The sequence below is a fragment of the Leopardus geoffroyi genome, chromosome D1, assembly GCF_018350155.1.
Source record: "Leopardus geoffroyi isolate Oge1 chromosome D1, O.geoffroyi_Oge1_pat1.0, whole genome shotgun sequence".
NCBI classification, from domain to species: Eukaryota; Metazoa; Chordata; class Mammalia; order Carnivora; family Felidae; genus Leopardus; species Leopardus geoffroyi.
Genome location: NC_059329.1, coordinates 99,480,636 through 99,502,979, shown reverse-complemented (window position 1 = coordinate 99,502,979; position 22,344 = coordinate 99,480,636). Strand labels below are relative to the sequence as shown.

General features: G+C 44.1%; 1 protein-coding gene across 2 annotated transcripts; it reads right to left on the bottom strand.

Moving 5' to 3' along the window:
- Positions 1-390: 390 nt before the first annotated feature.
- On the bottom strand, positions 391-21,696 carry DDB2 (damage specific DNA binding protein 2). 2 transcript variants are annotated; one of them, XM_045485152.1, is made up of 12 exons: positions 21,511-21,696; positions 21,258-21,414; positions 19,981-20,117; positions 19,397-19,588; positions 5,012-5,157; positions 3,594-3,693; positions 3,329-3,506; positions 2,861-3,003; positions 2,545-2,634; positions 1,288-1,452; positions 1,098-1,143; positions 391-787 (listed from the first exon to the last, which is right to left on the bottom strand). In XM_045485152.1, the coding sequence occupies exons 2-12, from the start codon at positions 21,382-21,384 to the stop codon at positions 741-743; spliced, it is 1,371 nt and encodes a 456-aa protein (XP_045341108.1). In that variant the 5' UTR covers positions 21,385-21,414; positions 21,511-21,696; the 3' UTR covers positions 391-740. The 2 variants fall into 2 exon arrangements, with proteins under 2 accessions (XP_045341108.1, XP_045341109.1); XM_045485153.1 differs by lacking the exon at positions 2,545-2,634 and having other exon boundaries at positions 21,511-21,689.
- Positions 21,697-22,344: the final 648 nt, after the last annotated feature.

The following is a 22,344-nucleotide window of genomic DNA, read 5'->3' as shown; positions in this document are numbered from 1 at the left end:
AGCTGGATCACCCAAAGGCCAGCCAGCCAAGTTTTCCTTTGTCCCCCTGAAGCCACCATTAGAGTCAGACATAATGCTTCAGGCACCTTTGTCACCCTGCAGCTGGAGCAGGTCAGAAGGGTGTTTGTACTGGGGTGGGGGGGGGGGGAGGGGAGTGAGTTGTATAGTTGTGACACTACTATCCCAGTCGGCTAGGCTGGGGTCTCTAGGGACCAGAGGTAAATGTAGGTTGTAAGCTGGACAGCTTGTGGTTGTGGCCCAGAATAGGGCTAAGGCAGCGTCCAGAGAATGAAAGTTTTAGACTCAGTGCTGTTTCTGTGCCTTTTCTTCATTTTGGGGGGCCCAAGGAGCCCTTTGACCAGGTCAGTGCTGTAAAATCCACTCAGAAGCTCAGTTGGGTATGGTTTTATTGGCCATGTCAATAGTGAGCACAAACTGAAAACCACTACCTGATCACTCTGCCACTGCACGTCAAAGAAAAGTACCTTGGCCCCAGGCTAGATAATAGCAAGGACCCTTGGGGCACCTGGGGCACCAACTCTGGAGAAGTTTCTGGATCTAAGTCCAGAGCAGTAACATGCCAGTGTCCCAGTCCCACAGTGTCCCATGCCACAGTGTCCCTGCTCCGACCCTAAGACTTGGATACCTTTGGCCCTTTAACACATAGCCGCCTCTTCTCACAGGATTTGTTCTCAGGTGGCTCCAAGCCCTTGCTTGGCCCACACCGTCATTAATGTGTCTCATTTCCGCATCCCAGCTTCCTGGCTCCAAATGAGAATGTGATAACCTAGGAGGAGTGAGACCAGTCTGACTTGCACCTTCCATTATCAGTCTCTGAGAACTTGGGGTTGGCCCAGGGAACCTAGGACTTGGTAAGGAAATACCAGGAAATTGGACAGCAGCCAGGCATTGCCATGACCAGGACAAAGCAAGAGGCATGGAGGGCCCAGGCCAAAGAGTCCACGGTCTCCTGGTAGTCTTCTTTACTGACTCCTACCCTGGGGTGACTGGTAAGGCTAAGCGGAGGAGAGCCTGCACTCAACCTTGGGGAGTAGGGTAGGGCTTGGCCAGTCTGAGATACAACCTACTTCACTCACCCATCACAGAGGCCAGCGTGTCCCCCATGGGATTGAACTCATTGAGCTGCAGAGACAAGGGCATAAGCATGAGGAGAGGTTGAGGTACTGGGAGAAGGGCACATGAGGATAAATTTCTGGTCGTTTTTGGTCAATAAAGTAGGTTGAATCCCTGCTTCCTCCCATCATTATTTGAGGGCCCAAACCTCACCGAAATGATACCAGAAGATTCTGGGTCATAGAGCTGATACATCATCTTCCCTGAGCTTCCATCAAACACATCAATGGTCCTTAATTCATGGGGGGTACAACTTTTGAAATTAGGATCTGGGTATCGGCCCACAACAATGAGGTTGTACCGAGGATGCCAGGTTGCCTAGGAGACGAAGAGTTGTCATGAGAGTAAATGCAGAGCACTATCAAGAGGGACATCAAAAGTACTTTTTGTCACTAACAGTTGTTAATACAGTTGCCAGCAATTTAATAATGGAGATCAGACCTACATGAAACTATTGTATGTGCATCTACCGTCCCAAATTTTTAATCCCAAATTGGCCTCTCTGGACCTTGGGACACCTTCAGGCCTTCTTTCTCTTTTGCACTTCCTGAGATCATACCAACTGATCAATGTTTTAACATCAGCTTTACCCAGACATTAACCAAAGAGGTAAGCCTACAACAAAGCAAAAAGTCTCTGGTAACCAAAAACCAAATAGGATGGAAATTCTGAAGTAATCCCTCCATCAATGTGAACGATAAAGAGTTGAGCAGGAGATGGCTCATGGCCAAGAAAGGGAAAGAAACCTACGTTCCCCAGATTACCCCACTCAAAACAAATCTGGCAGTTAGCTGGAATGACAGGTGGGATTTTCCTAAGAAATCTCAAGGGAGTTTTGAAGGCGGAAAGACATGGTTAGCGGGAAGGACGAGGTGGTACATGCCACGGCTTGGACATGAGTCACAAGCCCACCTGGGAAGCTAGAAATTGGCCTGGCTGGTTACAAAGTGGGAGATGACACATGGATCAATGGGAACCAGCCAGTGATGAATGCTTGTTCTTAAGAGCTTGGGTTGGATTTGAGGTACGTGGGAGCCTCCCTAATGCTAAATCATCACTGTTTATGTAAGTACTTACCAGGCACTGGGCCTGTGCTTTAGGTATACTGATTCTTCCAACAACCCTATCGGTCAGATACTATTATTCCCTTTTTAGAGATGAGGAAACCAAGACCCAAAATTCAAGCAGCTTGCCCAAGGATTCTAACCGGAGGTTGTCAGCCTGCCTGAGGCTGGCGCCCCCACCACTATGCTGTCTTGATGAAAAGTACAGGCATGAAACCTGGAGGTCTGAAGAAAGGCTGTGGTTCTATAAAAGAACACAAAGCAGGAGAGCAGAGTAATGGGCAGAGTTGAGGCTGCCTGGGGGCATGGGCAGGAAGGAATCAGAAGACTTCAAGACCATAAAAACCTTGGGGGCTGAGACTGGAGAAGTCATTAGCAAGGCTGAGGTCAGCAGGAACTGAAGTTTGAGGGCAGAACAGCAGGGAGATAGGCTGGGCTGAAAAAAAAACAAAAACAGGAAAAGAGCTTACAGGAGACAGAACCCAGCGAAGTGGGATTGTAGAAGGGGGACAGAAGGGACAAAGAGAGAGCCAGGGGAGAAGAGACTGCTTTGTGTGGGTGCAAGATGAGATCTGCGATTAGGGATTCCAGATCTGGCCTTTCTCTACCTTGGGCAGACCCAGTCTATCCCCATGTCATAGCTCCCTGTCTTCATCACTTACCTTGATGGGCGTCAGGTGCTGGAAGTGGCGGTGAGGGTGTGGGATCAGGCTCGGGGGGCAGTCCCACTGGGAGGCCGAGTAAACCCGGAGCTCACTCTTCTGGTCAGTGGTCAGGAGCTGGGCTCCGTCAGGACTGAAACAAGCTGGCGAGTGAAAAGCCCCAGAACTGAAGGAACCACAGGCCCTTGTCCTGGCTGGTACAGGCCTTCTGCAGGGGCGCCCTCTTTCCCACTCCTCTCTAGACCCCGGGTGGAAGGGAGGAGGTGAATCTGGACTGTGAACAAAAACATTCTAGAAACTTAGCAGCTGTTGGGGACCACTAGTTTCAGAAAGTTTCCAAGATATCAACTTGGTTGATGCTATCAGGGTAAAGGGTTTGGCCTAGCAGCTTCTAAATGTTGAGGGGAGACCCCAGAAACGGTTGGATAGGCACCGTCTGCAGGAAGGATGAGGTCTGATATATCACACCTGCGTTGACAGGATGGCTATGCAGCAGCGAGTGGAGGCAGCTGGATTTCCCTTTAACCTGGCGCAGGTCCCAGATTTTCACAGTTTGGTCCACAGAGGCTGTGGCCAGGAGCCAATCACAGCATGGGTTCAGAGCCACATGGGTCACTTTCTTTTTGTGCATTCTCAGATTCCAAAGCTGCAGAGAAGGGCTTGGTTCAGGTGGGGTGCAGGGAGGCTGGGGGTAAGGGAAAGAAAGGGAAGACCAGGGCTCCAGAGAACGCACCTCCCTGCCGTCCATGTTCAGCAGGATCACATGTCCCACATTGTCGCCTGTGACCACCATTCGGCTTCTGGCAGACACATCCAGGCTGCAAAACCAGATGCTGGAGGGAGAGACTGTGCTATAAGATTCTTGGGGACAAAGGCAAGAGCCATTAACTGTTCCAGCTCTAACGTCTAATGGATAGATGTCCAATCAGTATTTGTTGAATAAGTGAATAATTGTCTCACCACGGACTCCCAGTGAGGAACACTCTTACTTGTCTACCTTCCAGAGAGAGGGCATGAGGGTGATGAGGCTCAGAAATTTGTCCAGTTACTGCCGGGGCCAGGATCCTCAGCTGGTAGGAGTCCTTAAGAAGCTGTCCCTTAGAGCCATTAGGCAAGTCCCCAGGCCAGCCTGCCCCCTATAGCCCTGGGTTTTGAGGAAGACATGTTTATTGGTGTCTTTCTTCACTCTCTACCCTCTGGGCCAAAGGAGATGACAAATCAAAAAGGGACTGCCCAGCTCCGGTTGTCAGAGCTGGCGAGAAAAGAACTTCTGCCCTCTTCTGAGCATTTAGGGGAAAAAGCACAATTTTAGGAGCTCTGTCTTGCTCTTTTGCCTCTCGGACTACTTGAGGACAAAGGGTTGGGATTGCTTCAGGGATCCTAATGCCCAGCCAGGAGATCTCAGATTCCTATTTTTCCTCTCAAACACTCAAATCCTTGCTACGGTGTCTTTTGTATCCCCTACAAATATCTTTCGGAGGGAGGGTTTCTTGTGGAAGGATAACATGGAGCTGAGTCTATCCCATCACTTGCCCTGATTGCTTGGTATTTCTTACCTCTGTGGGGCAGCCCAGGATAATGTCCAGTGCTAGTTACAGCCTCCACACCCTTGATTCCTTAGAGAACAATTAGAGTCGTGTCTCTGGCTAGAAATCAAACTGACGCGTCTTTTGTAATTTCTCCAGCCACTTGCCCTTGGGGAGTCCAAAGTGCTTTATGGGCACAATTCTATCCCTTCAAGCTTCTATCAAAGAAGTGGTTGGGTCATTACAACTCAGGGATGTAGAGAATGAAATCTCAAATTCTTAGTTCCTGCTCCAACCTTTAAAAGTGGCTTTCTAGGCCAATGCCATGTTAACTAGTGAGAATCAAGGTCTAGTCTAATATATGAATGCCTTACAGAAGAGCTGAAGCCCTTCCCTTTCTGAGAAGAGCTGAGGTTCTAGAATACCTCACCGAAGCAGTAACCCACCTGGAACAGAGAAAGGCAGCTACAGAAAGTCTCAGAAAGAGAGGGAAGGGTGGAAAGGGGCTGCCACCTTGCTGGTCTTTCCCGTGCCAGGTTTGGGTAATACGAACGAGATCCAGAGGCTCTCATCAGAACTACACCGAGAGCCTAGAAGCCCTTTCCCTCCTAGTGAAGCCACTCACTTGCAGGTGTCTGAGCTGGTAAACACTCGGAGCGTGTTGCCTTTAAAGTCTTGCAGCCTAGTTGTTCCCTCCATTGAGGAGGTGAAAAACTGGTTGGTATCAAGAGGGTTAAACTTCAGCCCAGTGACGCTCCCTCCAGCTCCAATCTAACATAAGGAAGAGAAAAACCAGTGAGTGAAGATGGTCCAGGAGAAGGATGAGGCCTGGGTGCACGGAGTCTGCCGACCAGACAGCCGGGCAGGCAGCACGTGCGGCCAGGCCAGCCGAGAGGCCTGGACGCAGGCATGCACTCCATGGGACTCTTCATTACTTACGGTTTTAGTTTTAATTGAATTAAAAAAAAAAAAATTAACATACGGTACATTTGGTTGTTTTTACCACACACTTCTATGGATGTGAAAACACAAGAGTATAGATTTGAATAACCACCACCCAAATCAGGATGCAGAACAGTTCCATCCCCTCAAAAAAGCCCCCTGTGCTCTCCCCTCGTGGTCACACCCCTTCTCCTCCTGTCACCCCTCGGCCACTGTGGATCTGTTCTCTATCACTGTGCTATGGTTTTGCCTTTAATAGATTGTCGTATAAATGAATCATACAGTATTCATCTCACTCAGCATAATGCCCCTGAGATGCACCCAAGTTACTATGTATACCCAGAGCTCATTCCATTTTATTGCCAAGCATTCCATTATGTGGATGAACCATGGTTTGTTTATTGCCCAGTGCTCTTTAGAAGAGCTTCAGCTCGGAACAGTGCCTGGATTAGGTGGGCAGGAGTCAGATCTGAACTCCTTCCTATTTTTTCCGGATATTCCAGACAATGATGATGAAAATAATCATAACATCAAAAAACATAACCTTATTAAGTGCTTCTTATGTATCAGGCACAGTTTTAAGAACTTTACACCCTCAAGAGCCCCTTCTCTACTTCTTAAGCTGCCGCTATCCCAGCCTCACAGACCCGTACAAGGCCTCTTACACAACATCCAGTTGGCTCACTCAGCATGCTAACTGGCACGTCCTATCTCCTCTATAAAGGTGACGATGGTCCGCCAAACACTTACTGCTGTGATAATCTTCTGCTCCCAACAGTTGAGTCCTGTGCTCACTAAGGCTTCACCGTGTTTGCTTTTTTTTTTTTTTAATATTTATTTATTTTGAGAGAGAGAGTGAGCATGCATGCAGGGGAGGGACAGAGAGGGAGGAAGAAAGAGAATCCCAAGCAGGCTCCGCGCTCTCTGTCAGTGCAGAGCCCGACGCGGGGCTCGATCTCTCAAGCCGTGAGATCATGACCTGAGCCGAAATCAAGAGTCAGATGCTCAACCGACTGAGCCACCCAGGCACCTCCAAAATAAATGTCTTTAAAGAAAAGTTTCTGAAGTCAATGGAGAGCTATCAAGGCATCGAGGACTTGAAGACCAACATCCCAGAGAAAGAAGCAGAAAGATGGACCTGACGTTTGGATGCTGCTTTACCCCTTGAGGTCTATGCAGATTAGAAGGCTGTGGCTTTGAAGCAGAGAAACCAAACTGCAGACAAGCTGATATGAAAGTGGTAGGTGGCTTCAAGACTGAGAAGCTGGGCTGCGGTTTTGCCAGTCTCACACGGCAAGAGAGGCAGAACTGGAGTTCAGACTTGCCAAGAAGGAGAGGTCTTAGAAAAAAACCCCAGCTTTTAGTTAAGATCCTAGACACTCTCGAAATAAGAGCAAACTAGAAATAGCCTGACCTTCACAAAACCTGAAGTCCAGATTCAAATAATTTTAAACTCATTGGATTAAGATGATCTGATGGAGAGAAAAAAAATTGTCTCTAGAGGAAAACATCACCACCCAAAACTCAAAATTATCTCTACGAGTTTTCATATGCAATATTTGGCATTACATCTAAAATCATCCAGCATATCAGAAGATAAGGCCAAATAAACAAAAACAAAGAGGAAAAAACAACATTTGAAAGATACAGGAGATACAGATATTGGAGCTGTTATATATAGGCTTTAAAATAATTGTGATTAGGCACCTGGCTGGCTCAGTCGGTGGAACATCTGACTCCTGATCTTGGGGTCATGAGTTCAAGCCTGATGCTGGGCATGGACCCTACTTAAATACATACATACATACCTACACACACAAAATAATTGTGATTAAAATACATTTTTTAAAATAGACCTAATTTTAAAATGGACAAAGGATTTGAACAGACATTTTTCCAAAGACATGCAAATGGCCAGGAGCACATGAAAAGATGCTCAACATCATTAGCCATCATGAGATACTATTTCACACCCTCTGGGATGGCTATAATAAAAAAGATAAACAATTAGGGATGTCTGGGTGACTCAGTTGGTTAAGCATCTGACTCTTGATTTCAGCTCAGGTCATGATTCAGTTTGTGAGATCAAGCTCCACATCAGGCTCTGTGCTAATAATGCAAAGCCTGCTTGGGATTCTCTCTCCCCCCTCTCTCTGCCCCTCCCGTGCTCATGCTCTCTCTCAAAATAAATAAACATTAAAAAAAAAAAAAAGACAATTACAGGTGGTGAAAAGACAACCCATAAAATGGGAGAAAATATTTGCATACTGTATCTGATAAGAAGTTAATATAAAAAAATATAAGGAACTCTATAGCAAAAACCAAAAATCTCCCCCAAATAACCTAAACAATGGGCAAAGGACCTAAATAGACATTTCTCCAAAGAAGACACACAAATGGCCAACAGGTATGTGCAAAGGTGCTCAACATCACTAATCCTGACATCAGGGAAATGCAAATCAAAACTACAATGAGCTATATCACCTTAAACTTGCTAGAATAGCTATTATCAGGGGCACCTGGGTGGCTCAGTTGGTTAAGCACTGACTTCGGCTCAGGTCATGATCTCATGGTTTGTGATTTCGAGCCCTGCTTTGGCTCTGTGCTGACAGCTCAGAGCCTGGAGCCTGCTTCAGATTCTGTGTCTCCCTCTCTCTCTGCCCCTCCCCAACTCACTCTCTCTCTTTCAAAAATAAATAAATAAACACTAAAAGAAAAAAAAGAATGCTATTATCGAAACAACAGAAGATAACAGGTACCAGCAAAGGGGTAGAGAACAAGGTACTCTTGTACACTGTTGATGGGAATGTAAGTTGGTAGAGGCACTGCAGAAAACAGCATGGGGGTTCCTCAGAAAATTTAGAAATACCATGTGATCCAGTAATCCCACTTCTGGGTATATATCCAAAGGAAATGAAATAAGCTTCTCAAAGTGTTATCGTCCCTCCTGTGTTCACTGCAGCATTATTCACAGTAGCCAAGATAGGAAAACAACCTCAGTGTCTGTAGACAGATGAAGAGATACAGAAAATGTTGTATGTATATAAATGGAATATTATTGAGCCTTTAAAAAGAAGGAAATCCTGCCATTTGTGACAACCAGGATGAACCAGGAGGATGCTATGCTAAGTGAAATAAGTCAGACACAGAAAGACAAATACTGCATGATCTTACTTATATGTGGACTCTAAAGAGATGGAACTCATAAAAGCTGAGTAGAATGGTGGTTGCCTAGGGGCTTGGGGCTGGAGGAGATGTTGATCCAAGGTACTAAGTGTCAATTATGCAGGATGAGTAAGTTCTGGAGTTCTAACGGACAGCATGGTGACTACAGTTATTAACAGTATGTTATATGTTTGAAATTTACTAAGAGAGTTGATCTTAAATGTTCTCAGCTCATTGCATGCACACAAGGTAATATGTGAGGTGATGAATTAGCTTGACCATGGTAATCATTTGCAAGTACATATATGTTAAAACTTCACACTGTACACCTTAAATATGCACAATTTTTATTCGTCAATTATACCTCAATAAAGCTGGAAAAAAACCCACAAATGTTGTTAAGGATGTGGAGAAGTTGAAGCCCTCCTACACTGCTGGTGGGAATGTGAAATGGAGAAGTCGCTCTGGAAAACTGTTTGGCAATTCCTCAAAAACTTAAACATAAAGTTACTGTGTGCCATCAATGTACACTCTTGGGCATATAGGCATATACCCAAGAGAAATGAGTAAGTATGTTCACATGAAAACTTGAACACAAATACTCATAGAAGCATTATCCATAATAAAAGAAGGCTAAAAATCAATGATTCAAATATCCATCTCAAGAAGGTATGAAAGTAACAGGAAAATAAAGTAGGAGATTGAATAGAAATGAATAAAACAGAAAACAAATATACTGTGGGAAAATTCACAAACAAAAGTTGGTTCAACGAAAATACTACTAAAATTGATAAATCCCTGGTGAGACTGACCAGACAGAAGTCACAAATAACCAATGTAATAGATCAAAAAAGGGACATCAGTAGAAATCTTAGACATTTTAAACAATAATAAGAGGATATAATAAACAATCTTATGCCAATAAATTTGAAAACTTAGATGAAATGGGGAAATCCCTACAATTTGCTAAACTGACGGAAAATGAAAGAGAAAATCAGAATAGTCTGATTAAAGGCATTGTATTCACAACTAAAAATGTTCTTGCAAAGTAAATTCCAGATCCTGGTAGCTTCACTGTTGAATACACTAAACATTTAAGGAAGAAATAATATCAGTCTTTTTTTGTTGTTGTTTTCCAATCATCTCAAACTCTTTGAAAAGTTGCAAGACTAGCACAAAGAACTGCTTTTCTGGAAGCATTTGATAATAAATTACCAGCTTGATGTCCAATCACCCTCAAATACTCTACTGTGTATTTCCTACGCAGAACATTCTCCTATGTAACCACAATAAGCCCATCAAAACTTAGGGGTATCTAAAGCAGTTCTAACTCATAGAAACAGAAAGCATTAATTGCGGTCGCCAAGGGCTGAGGGAAGGGGAAAATGAGGAACTTATCCGATGGGTATACAGTTTCGGTTCTACACAATGAAAAAGTTCTACAGTTCTGTTATATAATAATGTGAATATAGTTAACCCTACTGTACACTTAAAAATGTTTCGGTGATTGGGGTGTCTGGGTGGCTGAGCTGGTTAAGTGTCCCACTCTTGATTTTGACTCAGGTCATGATCTCACAGTTCGTGAGTTTGAGACTGGTGTCAGGCTCTGAGCTGACAGTGTGGAGCCTGCTTGGGATTCTCTTGCTCCTTCTCTCTCTGCCCCTCCCTCACTCACGCACACACACATACACACACACACACTTTTTCTCTCTCAAAAAATAAACTTAGAAAAATGTATGTATATAGGGGCACCTGGGTGGCTCAGTCAGTTAAGCGTCTGGCTCTTGACTTCAGCTCAGGTCATGATTTCATGGTTCGTGGATTCAAACCCCATGTCGGGCTCCACACTGATAGTGCAGAGCCTGCTTGGGATTCTGTTTTCCTCTCTCTCTGCCCCTCCCCCGCTCATACAGTCTCTCTCTCTCTCTCTCTCTCTCTCTCTCTCAAAATAGATAAACTTAAAACAAATATATATATATATATATTTTTTTTTTAAATGTTCAGTGATAAATGTTATGTGCTTTTACCATGATTTTTAAGAAGCAGTATTACTTGCTGGAGATGATAAAATTGGAAAGGTTTTAAGAAATGAGAAAAAAAGGGGCGCCTGGGTGGCGCAGTCGGTTAAGCGTCCGACTTCAGCCAGGTCACGAACTCGCGGTCTGTGAGTTCGAGCCCCGCGTCGGGCTCTGGGCTGATGGCTCAGAGCCTGGAGCCTGTTTCCGATTCTGTGTCTCCCTCTCTCTCTGCCCCTCCCCCGTTCATGCTCTGTCTCTCTCTGTCCCAAAAATAAATAAACGTTGAAAAAAAAAAAAAAATTAAAAAAAAAAAAAAAGAAATGAGAAAAAAAGAAAATTTAAGTGAAAAATTGGAATATAATTAATAAACCAAAACAAACACACAAAATCAATTGGTGTAGCTTATCACATTAGGAGAATAAAGGGGGAAAATCATATGCTGATCTCAAGAGATACAAAAAAGTATTTGATGAAATACAATTTCATTCACAAGAGCTTCTGGCAAACCAGAAATAAAAAGGGAATTTACATAATCTGATAAGGGATATTAAAAAACAGACAATTTTAAAACACAAACAAGCTCCCGTGTATATACCCAAAAGAAATAAAAACAGGTATTCAAACAAAAACTTGTACACGTACATTCACAGCAGTTGCATTCATAATAGCAAAAGGTGGAAACAACCCAAACGTCCATCAACAGATGACTGGATAAATGAAATGCGGCAAATCCGTATGATGGACCATCATTCAGCTATAAAAAAGTAATGAAGTACTGATCCATGCTACAACATAGATGAACCTTGAAAACATTATGCTAAATGAAAGAAGCCAGACCCAAAAGGAAAAATATTGTATGACTCCATTTATATGAAGTACCCGAATAGTCAAATTTTTAAATATTTTTTTAATGTTTATTTATTTTTGAGAGACAGAGATAGACAGTGAGTGGGGGAGGGGCAGAGAGAGAGAGAGGGAGACACAGAATCAGAAACAGGCTCCAGGCTCTGAGCTGTCAGCACAGAGCCCGACGTGGGGCTTGAACTCACGGACCACAAGATCATGACCTGAGCCGAAGTTGGACGCTCAACTGACTGAGTCACCCAGGTGCCGCAAATACTCAAATTTTTAGAGACAGAAGGCAGATTAGTGCATATAGGGGAGGGTAATAAAGAGTCTTTGTTTAATGGTACAGAGTTTTATTTTGGGAAGATGTACAAGTTCTGAAGATGGTTGTGGTGATAGTTGCACAACAATGTGAAAGTACTTAATGCCACTGAATTGTACACTTAAAATGGTTAAAATGGGGAGACGCCTGGCTGGCTGTCAGTTAAGCATCCGACTCTTGGTTTCAGCTCAGGTTATGATCTTGCAGTTCGTGGGTTTGAGCCCCACATCAGGCTCTGCACTGACTGTGCAGAACCTGCTTAGGATTCTCTGTCTCTCTCTCTGCCCCTCCCACATCTCTCTCTCTCTCTCTGAAAACAAATTAACTTTAAAATTTTTTTTTTTAATTTTTTTTTCAACGTTTATTTATTTTTGGAACAGAGAGAGACAGAGCATGAACGGGGGAGGGGCAGAGAGAGAGGGAGACACAGAATCGGAAACAGGCTCCAGGCTCTGAGCCATCAGCCCAGAGCCCGACGCGGGGCTCGAACTCACGGACGGCGAGATCGTGACCTGGCTGAAGTCGGACGCTTAACCGACTGCGCCACCCAGGCGCCCCATTAACTTTAAAATTTTTTAAAAAATGAAATAAACTTTTAAAAACTGGTTAATTTTATGTTATGTGTATTTTACAATAGAAAGTAGAAGAAATCATGCTCAATGATAAAATATAAAAGCCTTCTATGATCAAGAATAAGACAAGCATGTCTGCTAGAATCAATATTCAGCAATGTACTAGAATAAGACAATGGAACAAGGCAAAAAAGAAGTATAAGAATAGTAAAGAAAGAAACCCAACTCTTGTGATTTGTAGGTGACAAGACTGTGTAGGACAAAAATGTTAAATCCTCAGATAAACTATTACAATTAATTGGAATTTCTGTTCCCAACCATGATGGAGTGTCAGAAAACAGGTATATCTTCCTGTCTTAAACAACTAAGAAAATGGACAAGAAAAGTGAAATAGGTTCTCAGAGATTAGACAGCAGGCAGCACAAGACAGGAGGCAAGCAAAAGAGGTAGTCCTACAACTGTCCCAGCTTAGCACTTGGAGAAAGTATCCAGGCAGCAAGACCGAGAGGGAGGACACACACAGCCTAGCAGTCTCACTGAGTTGAGAAGACAGAGTTTTAGGAAAGCCAACATAGCAAGAATTTGTGGGCAAAATTCTGGGGAGGAGACACACAGAGGGAACATTCTGGAGATTTTCACAAGGATCCCCTCAAGTCTTTTGGGTAAGTATTAATGTGTAAATGGGTATGAGGAAACTACCCAAGGCTGGGAGGGGAGTGGGGAGAAACACCATGAATAAATAAGGGAGAATCCTCAGAATAGTCTGTATTCTCACCATCCAGAATGAAAAGACTTAATATACAGAACATTGAGTCTTCAGAAGAGTATTGCCTCAGGATGAGGCCAACTTATACCTAGACTATAGGCTTCCTTAAATCCATGCTAACTGGGGTAGATTAAATAATGGTCCCCAAGATGTCCATGCCCTAATCCATGGACCCCATGAATAATATTCTAGATGACAAAAGGGATTGTGCATATGTGGTTAAGTTAAGGATATTGAGATGGGGAGATTATTTTGGATTGTCTGGGTGGGACTGATATAATCGAAATCAAATGGTCTTTATAAGAGCAACACAGGGGGAGTCAGAGTCAGAAAAGAAAGCAATGTGATGACAGAAGCAGAAATTGCAGTGATGCACTTTTAAGATGGAAGAAGCCACAGCCCAGGAGTTCAGATGGCCACAAGAAGCTGAAAAAAGCAAGGAAACAAATTCTCCCCTCAGAAACTTGAGAAAGAACCAGCCTTGCCAACGTGTTGACATTTGTTCAGAAAAATGATTTCAGATTTCTGACCTCCAGAACTGTAAGAGAATAAAATTGTTTTGTTGTAAGATACCAAGACTGTGATAATCTGTTATAGAATCAATAGGAAACTAATATAGTAACTATATTAACAAAGCTTAAAAGCAAGCCTTGGGGCGCCTGGGTGGCGCAGTCGGTTAAGCGTCCGACTTCAGCCAGGTCACGATCTCGCGGTCCGGGAGTTCGAGCCCCGCGTCAGGCTCTGGGCTGATGGCTCAGAGCCTGGAGCCTGTTTCCGATTCTGTGTCTCCCTCTCTCTCTGCCCCTCCCCCATTCATGCTCTGTCTCTCTCTGTCCCAAAAATAAATAAACGTTGAAAAAAAAAATTAAAAAAAAAAAAAAAAAAAAAAAAGCAAGCCTTGAAGGTATCAAACTGGTTATAAGTACCTGTGTCCCAGAACAAAGCCCAACGATATTTAAAAGAATACAACAAAATCCAACATCCAACAATGTAAAATTCACAATGTCTGGCATCCAATGAGAAATTACCAGGCATGCAAAGAAGCAGGAAAATAGAACTTATAACCAGAAGAAAGCTCAGTGAATACAAACACCCTTACAAGTGACACAGATGATAGAATTAAGCAAAAACATTGAAACAAGTGTTATAAACATATTCTATATGGTCAAGAAAAGTAGAGGAAGTAATGAACATGAAAAAAGAAATGGAAGATATTTTAAAAGGCCTAAATTAAGCTTCTAGAGATGATATACAGTATCTGAAAAGAAAAATACATTGGATGGGATTAATAGCAGATTAGATGTAGACGATCAATGAAGTTGAGACATGCGGTTGAAGCTACGCAAAATAAAATGAGGGGGAGGGGATTAAAAAATAAAGTGTTAATCAATGACCTGCAGGACAATACCTAGTAGCCTAACATGTATGTAACTGGAGTCCCAGAGCGGGGAAAAAAAAAGAGGGGAGAAACTATTTCAAGAAATGATGACCTAGAATTTTCCAAATTTGATGACAAACCCATAGATCCAAGAAGTTCAGTGAACCCCAAACAGGAGAAACATATAGAAAAACACACCAAACAAATCACAATCATTTTTATTTTTATTTAAAAAAATTTTTTTTCTATGTTCATTTATTTTTGAGAAAGAGAGAGACAGAGTGTAAGTGGGGGAGGGGCAGAGACAGAGGGAGACACAGAATCAGTAGCAGGCTCCAGGTTCTGAGCTGTCATCACAGAGCCCAACACGGGGCTTGAACTCACGAACCGTGAGATCATGACCTAAGCCAAAGTTGGACGCTTAAGCAACTGAGCCACCCGGCACCCCTATTTTTATTTTTAATGTTCATTTATTTATTTTGAGAAAGAGAGAGAGTGTGCATGTGAACAGGGGAGGGGCAGAGAGAGAGAATCCTAAGCAGGCTCCCCGCTCAGCACGGAGCTCAACAGAGGGCTGGATCTCACCAACCAACAACCATAAGATCATGACCTGAGCTAACATTAAGACTCGGGTGCTTAACCACCTGAGCCATCTAGGCACCCTCACAATTATTTTTTTTTAAATAAGTCTCTCTGCTCCTTCCCTGCTTGCATGTGCGCTCTCTCCCTCTCTCTCTCAAAATAGTAAGTATACTTATTTACTTGGGTAAGATACAGAATCTGAAGCAGGCTCCAGACTCTGAGCTGTCAGCACAGAGCTGGACATGGGGCTCAAACTCAAAAAGTGTGAGATCATGACCTGAGCAGAAGTCGGACACTTAACCAACTGAGCCACCCAGGTGCCCCAAAGATCATTTTATAATAAGAGTAAAACTAAGTTATCTTCATTTTGAAAATGTAATGTGTTTCCTTGCCAAGGGCCTGAAGATGTAAAGGTCAGAGCCAAGGTCAGAGGACAAAAGAAGTGACGAAATGAGGCACTGCTTCTCCTCCAGTCACTGGTGCCAAATCAACTTTCTGTCAGTATCTGGGAGTAAAGACAGGCAGTTCTCCAGACCACCATACCCTTCTTCTGTTCCAATCTAGTGTCTTGCTAATCCAAAATTCAAATGTCCAAGCCAATCTCCACCATGGTGTGAGGAAACATCACTTAAATGCACATTATAATAAAGGGTGATGTAAACCAAAAGCAGTCTCATCCTGGCACAAGTTAAAAGCAGATGTCATTCTCCTTTTCGTCAGGTGGCTCTTCCCTGAGGACACCCTTAGGTACTTCTTAAATTTCTCTATTCCCATGTCCTAGATTCCCAGGGGGAAAAACCAAAACAAAACAAATCTCTTCCTGCCTGAGTTCTGGGTTTTGACTTCAATTTAAAACTGCCCCTTCTGGTGGTCACCTGTCTCACCAGCTGGGCAGGAAGCCAAACTCTGGGCACAGCATTTCTCTGGCTGCCTTTCTTCTGGCTTCAAGCACCTGTTTTCTTGAACATCCATCTCATCCCAAGGCTGTCTAACCTGGCCTTTTCTGATGGGCTGCTTTGGAGCCTCCACTTAAGAAAACTCATCCTGGGTTCACCACTGGCCTTGTCTGTCTCTTCTATTCCACTTCTGGGTATATGCCCAAAAGAACTGAAAGCAGGGACCTGAAGAGAGATTTGTACACCCATGTCCATAGCAGCATTATTCACAGCAGCCAAAAGGTAGAAGCAACCCAAGTGTCCATCAACAGATCAATGGATAAGCAAAATGTGGTATATACATGAAGTGGGATATGACTCAGCCTTCAAAAGGAAATTCTGACACCTGCTACAACATGGATGAGCCCAGAGGACATTATATGAAGTGAGATAAGCCAACAGATAAATACTGTATAGTTCCCACTTATATGAGATACTCATGAGAGTGTCAAAATCATAAAGACAGAAAGTAGAATGGTGGTTGCCAAGGACAGGAAGAGGGAAGAATGGGGAGTTAGTGTTAGTGGGTACAGAATTGCACTTTTGCAAACACTTTTGCAGTTTTACTTTCTGGAGACTGGCTATACAAGAATTCCAATATACTTAACACCACTGGACTCTACACTTAAAAATGGTCAAGATGGTACATTTTGTTTTGTGTATTTCATCACAATTTTTAAAAATCAGAACATTTCATGTAAAAAAAAATATCAAGATTTCAGGGTTCATTTGAAAAAATCAAACCTGATACCACGAGACCTAGATTCTTGCCTGTCAACCATCTCCTGTTTACCACTGATCCCATCATCTATCACTCTTTTTTCTCTTTGGCTTTTTAAGGCCTGTGAGTCTGTGGCTGCTGCTCTAAGCCCAGAGTGTCACTTTTTACAATAGAGTCCTCCATTTGTCAGCCCCCATCTGGGCAAACGAAAGGTTTTCTCTTTTCAAAAATGAACTATCTGGACCTCATCAAAATAAAAAGCTTCTGCACAGTGAAGGAAACAATCGGCAAAACTAAAAGGCAACTGATGGAATGGAAGAAGATATTTGCAAATGACATATCAGATAAAAGGTTAGTATCCAAAATCCATGAAGAACTTACCAAACTCAACACCCAAAAAACAAATAATCCCATGAAGAAATGGGCAAAAGACACAAACAGACACTTCTCCAAAGACATCCAGATGGCTAACAGACACATGAAAAGACGCTCAAAGTCACTTATCATCAGGGAAATACAAATTAAAACCACAGTCAGATACCACCTCACACCAGTCAGAGTGGCTAAAATTAAGACCTCAGGCAACAACAGATGTTGGCGAGGATGCGGAGAAAGAGGATCTCTTTTGCACTGCTGCTGGGAATGCAAACTGGTGCAGCCACTCTGGAAAACAGTATGGAGGTTCCCCAAAAGATTAAAAATAGAACTACTCTATGATCCAACGATTACACTATTAGGTATTTATCCAAGGGATATAGGTTGCTGTTTTGAAGGGGCACATGCACCCCAATGTTTACAGCAGTGCTATCGACAATAGCCAAAGTATGGAAAGAGCCCAAATGTCCATCAACAGATGAATGGATAAAGAAGATGTGGTATGTGTGTGTGTGTGTGTGTGTGTGTGTGTGTGTGTGTGTATATATATACACACACACACACACACACACACAATGGAGTATTATTACACAGCAATCAAAAAGAATGAAATCTTGCCATTTGCAACTACATGAATGGAACTAGAGGGTATTCTGCTGAGCGAAATTAGTCAGCAAGAATGAAATTTTGCCATTTGCAACTACATGAATGGAACTAGAGGGTATTCTGCTGAGCGAAATTAGTCAGGGAAAGACAAATATATGACTTCACTCATATGAGGAATTTAAGATACAAAACAAATGAACATAAGGGAAGGGAAGGAAAAATAATATAAAAAAGGGAGGGGGACAAAACATAAGAGACTCTTAAATATAGAGAACAAACCGAGGGTTGCTGGAGGGTTGTGGGTGGGGGGATGGGCTAAATGGGTAAGGGGCATTAAGGAAGACACTTGTTGGGATGAGCACTGTGTGTTATGTGTAGGGGATGAATCACTGGAATCTACTCCTGAAAACACTGTTGCACTACATGCTAACTAACTTGGATGTAAATTAAAAATAAATAAATGAATAAATAAATAATTACAAAAATAAATAAATAAACTGGCAATATTATAGCTGAAAAAATAAATAAATAAAAATAAAGGTCTTCTGGGGCGCCTGGGTGGCTCAGTCGGTTAAGCGTCTGACTTCAGCTCAGGTCACGATCTCGTGGTCCGTGAGTTCAAGCCCCGCGTCGGGCTCTGGGCTGATGGCTCAGAGCCTGGAGCCTGCTTCCGATTCTGTGTCTCCCTCTCTCTCTGCCCCTCCCCCGTTCATGCTCTGTCTCTCTCTCTCTCTCAAAAATAAATAAACACTAAAAAAGTTTAAAAAAAAAATAAAGGTCTTCTTTTTGGTAGAGGGGCCAACACCTTCACCCCTCAGCAATTGATGATAAACACTAACACGATTAAGGCCATCCCTAGAAAGCGCTATGCCAAACTTTGCCCCGAACACACTCTGCTTGTCCTTTTTCTCTCCATTTACCTAAATATTATTACTCCTCACTCCCCACTCATCCATGAGCCTTCTCTGTTGACTCTAATTCACAAGGGGTTCTTCCTTCTCTCACATTCTGTAGCATTTAGCATCTATATTGCAAGTTATCTTGTATGTACATATCCCATCTACCCAGTTATACTTCAAGGCCCTCACTCATTCAACAAATATAATACAGCAGCTACTCCTCTAGGCCAAACATTGTTCGAGGCACTGGGGATATGGTAGTAAACCAGAAAGACAAGGTCCCTCTTATCGTGGAGCTTACTTTCCAAAGACATTTGTATGGGCAAAGACACTCAAATAAGTGAAGCATTTCAGATATTGATAAACATGGTCGGTGGGGGAAATGAAGCAGGGTAATGAACCAGAGTGAATGAGTCAAGTAGAGACCACTTTAGACAGAGTGGTCAGCGAAAGCTGTTTGAAGAAGTACACCAAGTCAAGACCTGAATGGTCATGGCTGAAGGGAGCCAGCCATGAGAAAACCAAGAGAAAGAGCATTCCAGTCAAAGAGAAAAGCAAGAGCAATGACGCAGTTTTAGGAATAGAAATAGCATGTGTGGCTAAAGCATAGGAAGTGAGGAAAGACAGCAGAAGATGAGGGCAAGAGAAAAGAAGGGGCTCGGATTCTGTTCTATGTGATAACTTACAACAGGGTGGCCAACATTTTATACCTTCTAATATTTTAAGGGCTGGCACTCAATGAAGATTTGAGTATCATCACCATTTCCTTGTTTGAAAATACCTAGTTACTTTGATCCCAGTCATCTCCTTGTTACCGGATAATTCTCCATCCCTTCAACAAACACTTCTTCAGCACTATTGTCTGGCACAGGGAACTGCTCACCCCTTTAATGAAGGTGGGTTTGTCCTTTATGCCAAAGTTCCAGAGCATGATATCTCCCCCTTTGGAACCCACAGCCAGGGTGCTGGGGTGAGTTGGGTGCCATGCCAAGGATGTGGCCCTCCTGTCAAAAGGGGCAGCCTTTTGGAATATCCGGTAAGAAGCCAGAGAGTGCACAAAGGACTGCTGGAGACCCTGACACAGAGAAAAAAGAATTAAGTTGAGTTAAAATCCAAGTCCTGGGTAAACTGTAAATCTCTGCCTCCTCCATAGATGAGCCCTAGGGCCAAGTCCTCCCCCCTCCCCCCCCCCAAAGGAAAGTGAACTGCCTGGCTCTGTGTGTGAAAATATTTGCAATGTGCATGAACTAATCTTGGAAAGCAAGGGGGCAGAGTGCATTCCAGATGGGACCTTTACAGCATAAGACTTTTCTACTTGGCTGAATGCCCAGTAGGTCAGTCACCAAGGTAGAGGTGATCTGACCACTCTGACAACCTGCTAAACCAACCGAGCATCTAATTTTAGAACATCCCAATAGTAAAAAGGTACAAGGGAAACTCGAGCACTTCAGCCAGGAAATGCCTCACCTGCTGTAGTGATGGCCAGGCAGCTTTGCCCAGCTTATGGTGGTGAAGGGCCCTGACGATGTTGGTGTATGATGGCGGGACCTGAAGGCTAGCCAACCCCGCCCAAAGGCAGCCTGAGTCAAATCTTCTGCTAGAACCTGCCAAGCAGAACAGACACATATTTTCCTCTCTGTTCTCACGCATGGAAGGGTTTCCTGCTGAAATCTCAGAAAGAAAGCTTTGTTGTTCCATTCTACATAGCCAATCTCTCTCATTGCCTCTTAAGGCCTTTCCATGGTCTGCTCAGTCTCAGCCAGCACAAAATATAGTGAGTAGGGATTCAGCCCCTTGCCCCAAACACTCCCCCAATAGTAATTCTGAAGTGAAGCTAAATATGAAATAATATGAAAACAAACCCTTGCAGGGTTTCTGAGAACGGAACCAAAGAAACACCCAAGAATAAAGTATACACAGAACTCTTCCCAGTAGGTTGGAAAACTCATGGTAGGGTTGGGTGACAATTTTAAAATCACATATCATGTAAAATAAAAAGATTTGAGGATAGCATGGTAGAAGTGACTGGGAAAAGAAGTATCTTTAAATCCTATATTAAAATAATGTAGAGGTGACCAGTTGTTCGCCCCAAGTCCAATCTGTTCTTTGGGAAACCAGCAGGATCCAGAGGGTCTGGCCTGGCTACTTTTGGAGAGATAGATCCACTTAGAATAGGAATAAAGATGTACTTGAGGATCTGGTTTCTATGAATCCTGCCTCTTGACAACCGATTAATTGCTTTTTCTTAGGGACAAAAAACACTTCATCAACAACACCCTGATCCAGTGTTTTGTGCCCCCCCCCCCCAATCCTTATAGCCCCAGGTTCAAGCCCCAATAAACCTCAGAGAATGAGTTTTCTAAGGAAGGAAATTGAAGATTCTCACAGCGGAAACCAAGGACACACTGCTAGCAACCATGACTACCGAAATTCACCACACGCACCACCAGGCAAGGTAGGATTATTTTAAGCAGTCCTCAGTGTGTAAAAATCCTGGTACACAGGAATTTGAAAAGTCCGTTGTGTCTTATGTAATGGAGCTCATCTGCCTCTTCCCATCACCTGAGAGGGGTTAAGCCCAAGCTCTGTGGTGTCAAAGGACCTGCGGAAAAATGCACAGCCCAAGGCATCCTTAAAACTTGGGATAGCCTCAGGAAACCAACAGCACCCCACCCCCCCACTCCAGCCTCCTGCGTGAGAACCCCCAAAGGCGGAATTATTAAAGCAGCAGGCGCAGGCAGTACCGGGGCCCTTCACACAGAGCTTCTTGGCCTCGGGCTCCAGCTCCCGGGGGCTTCTGCTCCTCCTGCTCTTGGGGCGCACAACCACCTCGGGGGTCTTCTGGGTTTCTGGGCGTTTCCTGGGAGCCATCGCGTCCTCCGTGCGAAAGGGTACTGTGCCCTATGCCGAGATCAAGGAGGGAAGATTGAGAAGCCTCTGGGGAGAAACTAGGCGGGGACCAGGGAACTAAGCCAACTTCCCGCCAAACAGCCTCACCGCGTTCAATCTGGCTTCCTGCTCCGGCCCGCCCCCTCTCAGAGAGGCACGCGAGGGGAGGGGCTCATGGGCTCCCTAGAGAAAGACCCAACGCCTGGCCTCTAAATTGGGCGCGTTGGTGCCCATCAGCTGATCTGCCAGAAATAAAGATGGCCGCCATGGCTAGAGCACCCAACTTGAAGCCTCTTCAGACTCCGCGTTGCCAGGCCTCAGCCAGTCCACAGGAGACGAGGTGCCAATCAAGGCTTCGGCTCCGCCTTCTCTGCCTTTTAATTGGTGATCACGCCCTTTCGGGCTTTAGGATTGGCTGGTCCTGGACATAGGCGGCTTTGTAGAAAGCTCGCCACCGCCCTGTGGTGGAAATCGAGCTCTTCCCGCCCGCCTGCTTTGCCATAGGTGTCCGCGCTTCTGTTTCCTCGCCTCCCCCGAATGTCAGCTTTTCTGTGCAGAGTGGTTGACGCTTGCAGCTTTCAACTAAATTTTCCCTAAACCTGCTGAGTGTCCGCCTAGGGAGTAAGGGATGGGCTGGAGGGCGTGTAGGCTAATCAGGCTTAGAGGTCTTGTGCCCTGACTTAAGCCAAAGTCCTGGGTATTGGCCCTGGTGGGTGACCCTACGCACGGCCCCAGAGGAGACAGTTCACATGCATCCTACTTCCTGCGACGATGAGCCAGGCAGGAGCTTCTGTTAGTGGGGGACTGCTGGGCTTTTCATGCTATCCGCCAGGCTCTTTGGAAGGGTGAGAAGAGACAACAATGCATTAACGGCAGATCCTGTACTAAAGGTCAGTTAGGGACAGAAGACATTTCCAAAAGTAACACTTGGGAAGAAATGAA

What these genes read in the sequence shown, in the direction of transcription:
- DDB2 (XM_045485152.1), bottom strand. Translation starts at nt 21,384, where the DNA reads ATGGCTCCCAGGAAACGCCCAGAAACCCAGAAGACCCCCGAGGTGGTT. An exon ending in AACCCACCTTCATTAAAGGG is followed by an intron (nt 5,158 to 19,396) that starts GTGAGCAGTTCC and finishes TCCTTATGTTAG; the next exon opens with ATTGGAGCTGGAGGGAGCGT. An exon ending in CTCCAGTCTCAGCCCCCAAG is followed by an intron (nt 1,453 to 2,544) that starts GTTTTTATGGTC and finishes TTCGTCTCCTAG; the next exon opens with GCAACCTGGCATCCTCGGTA.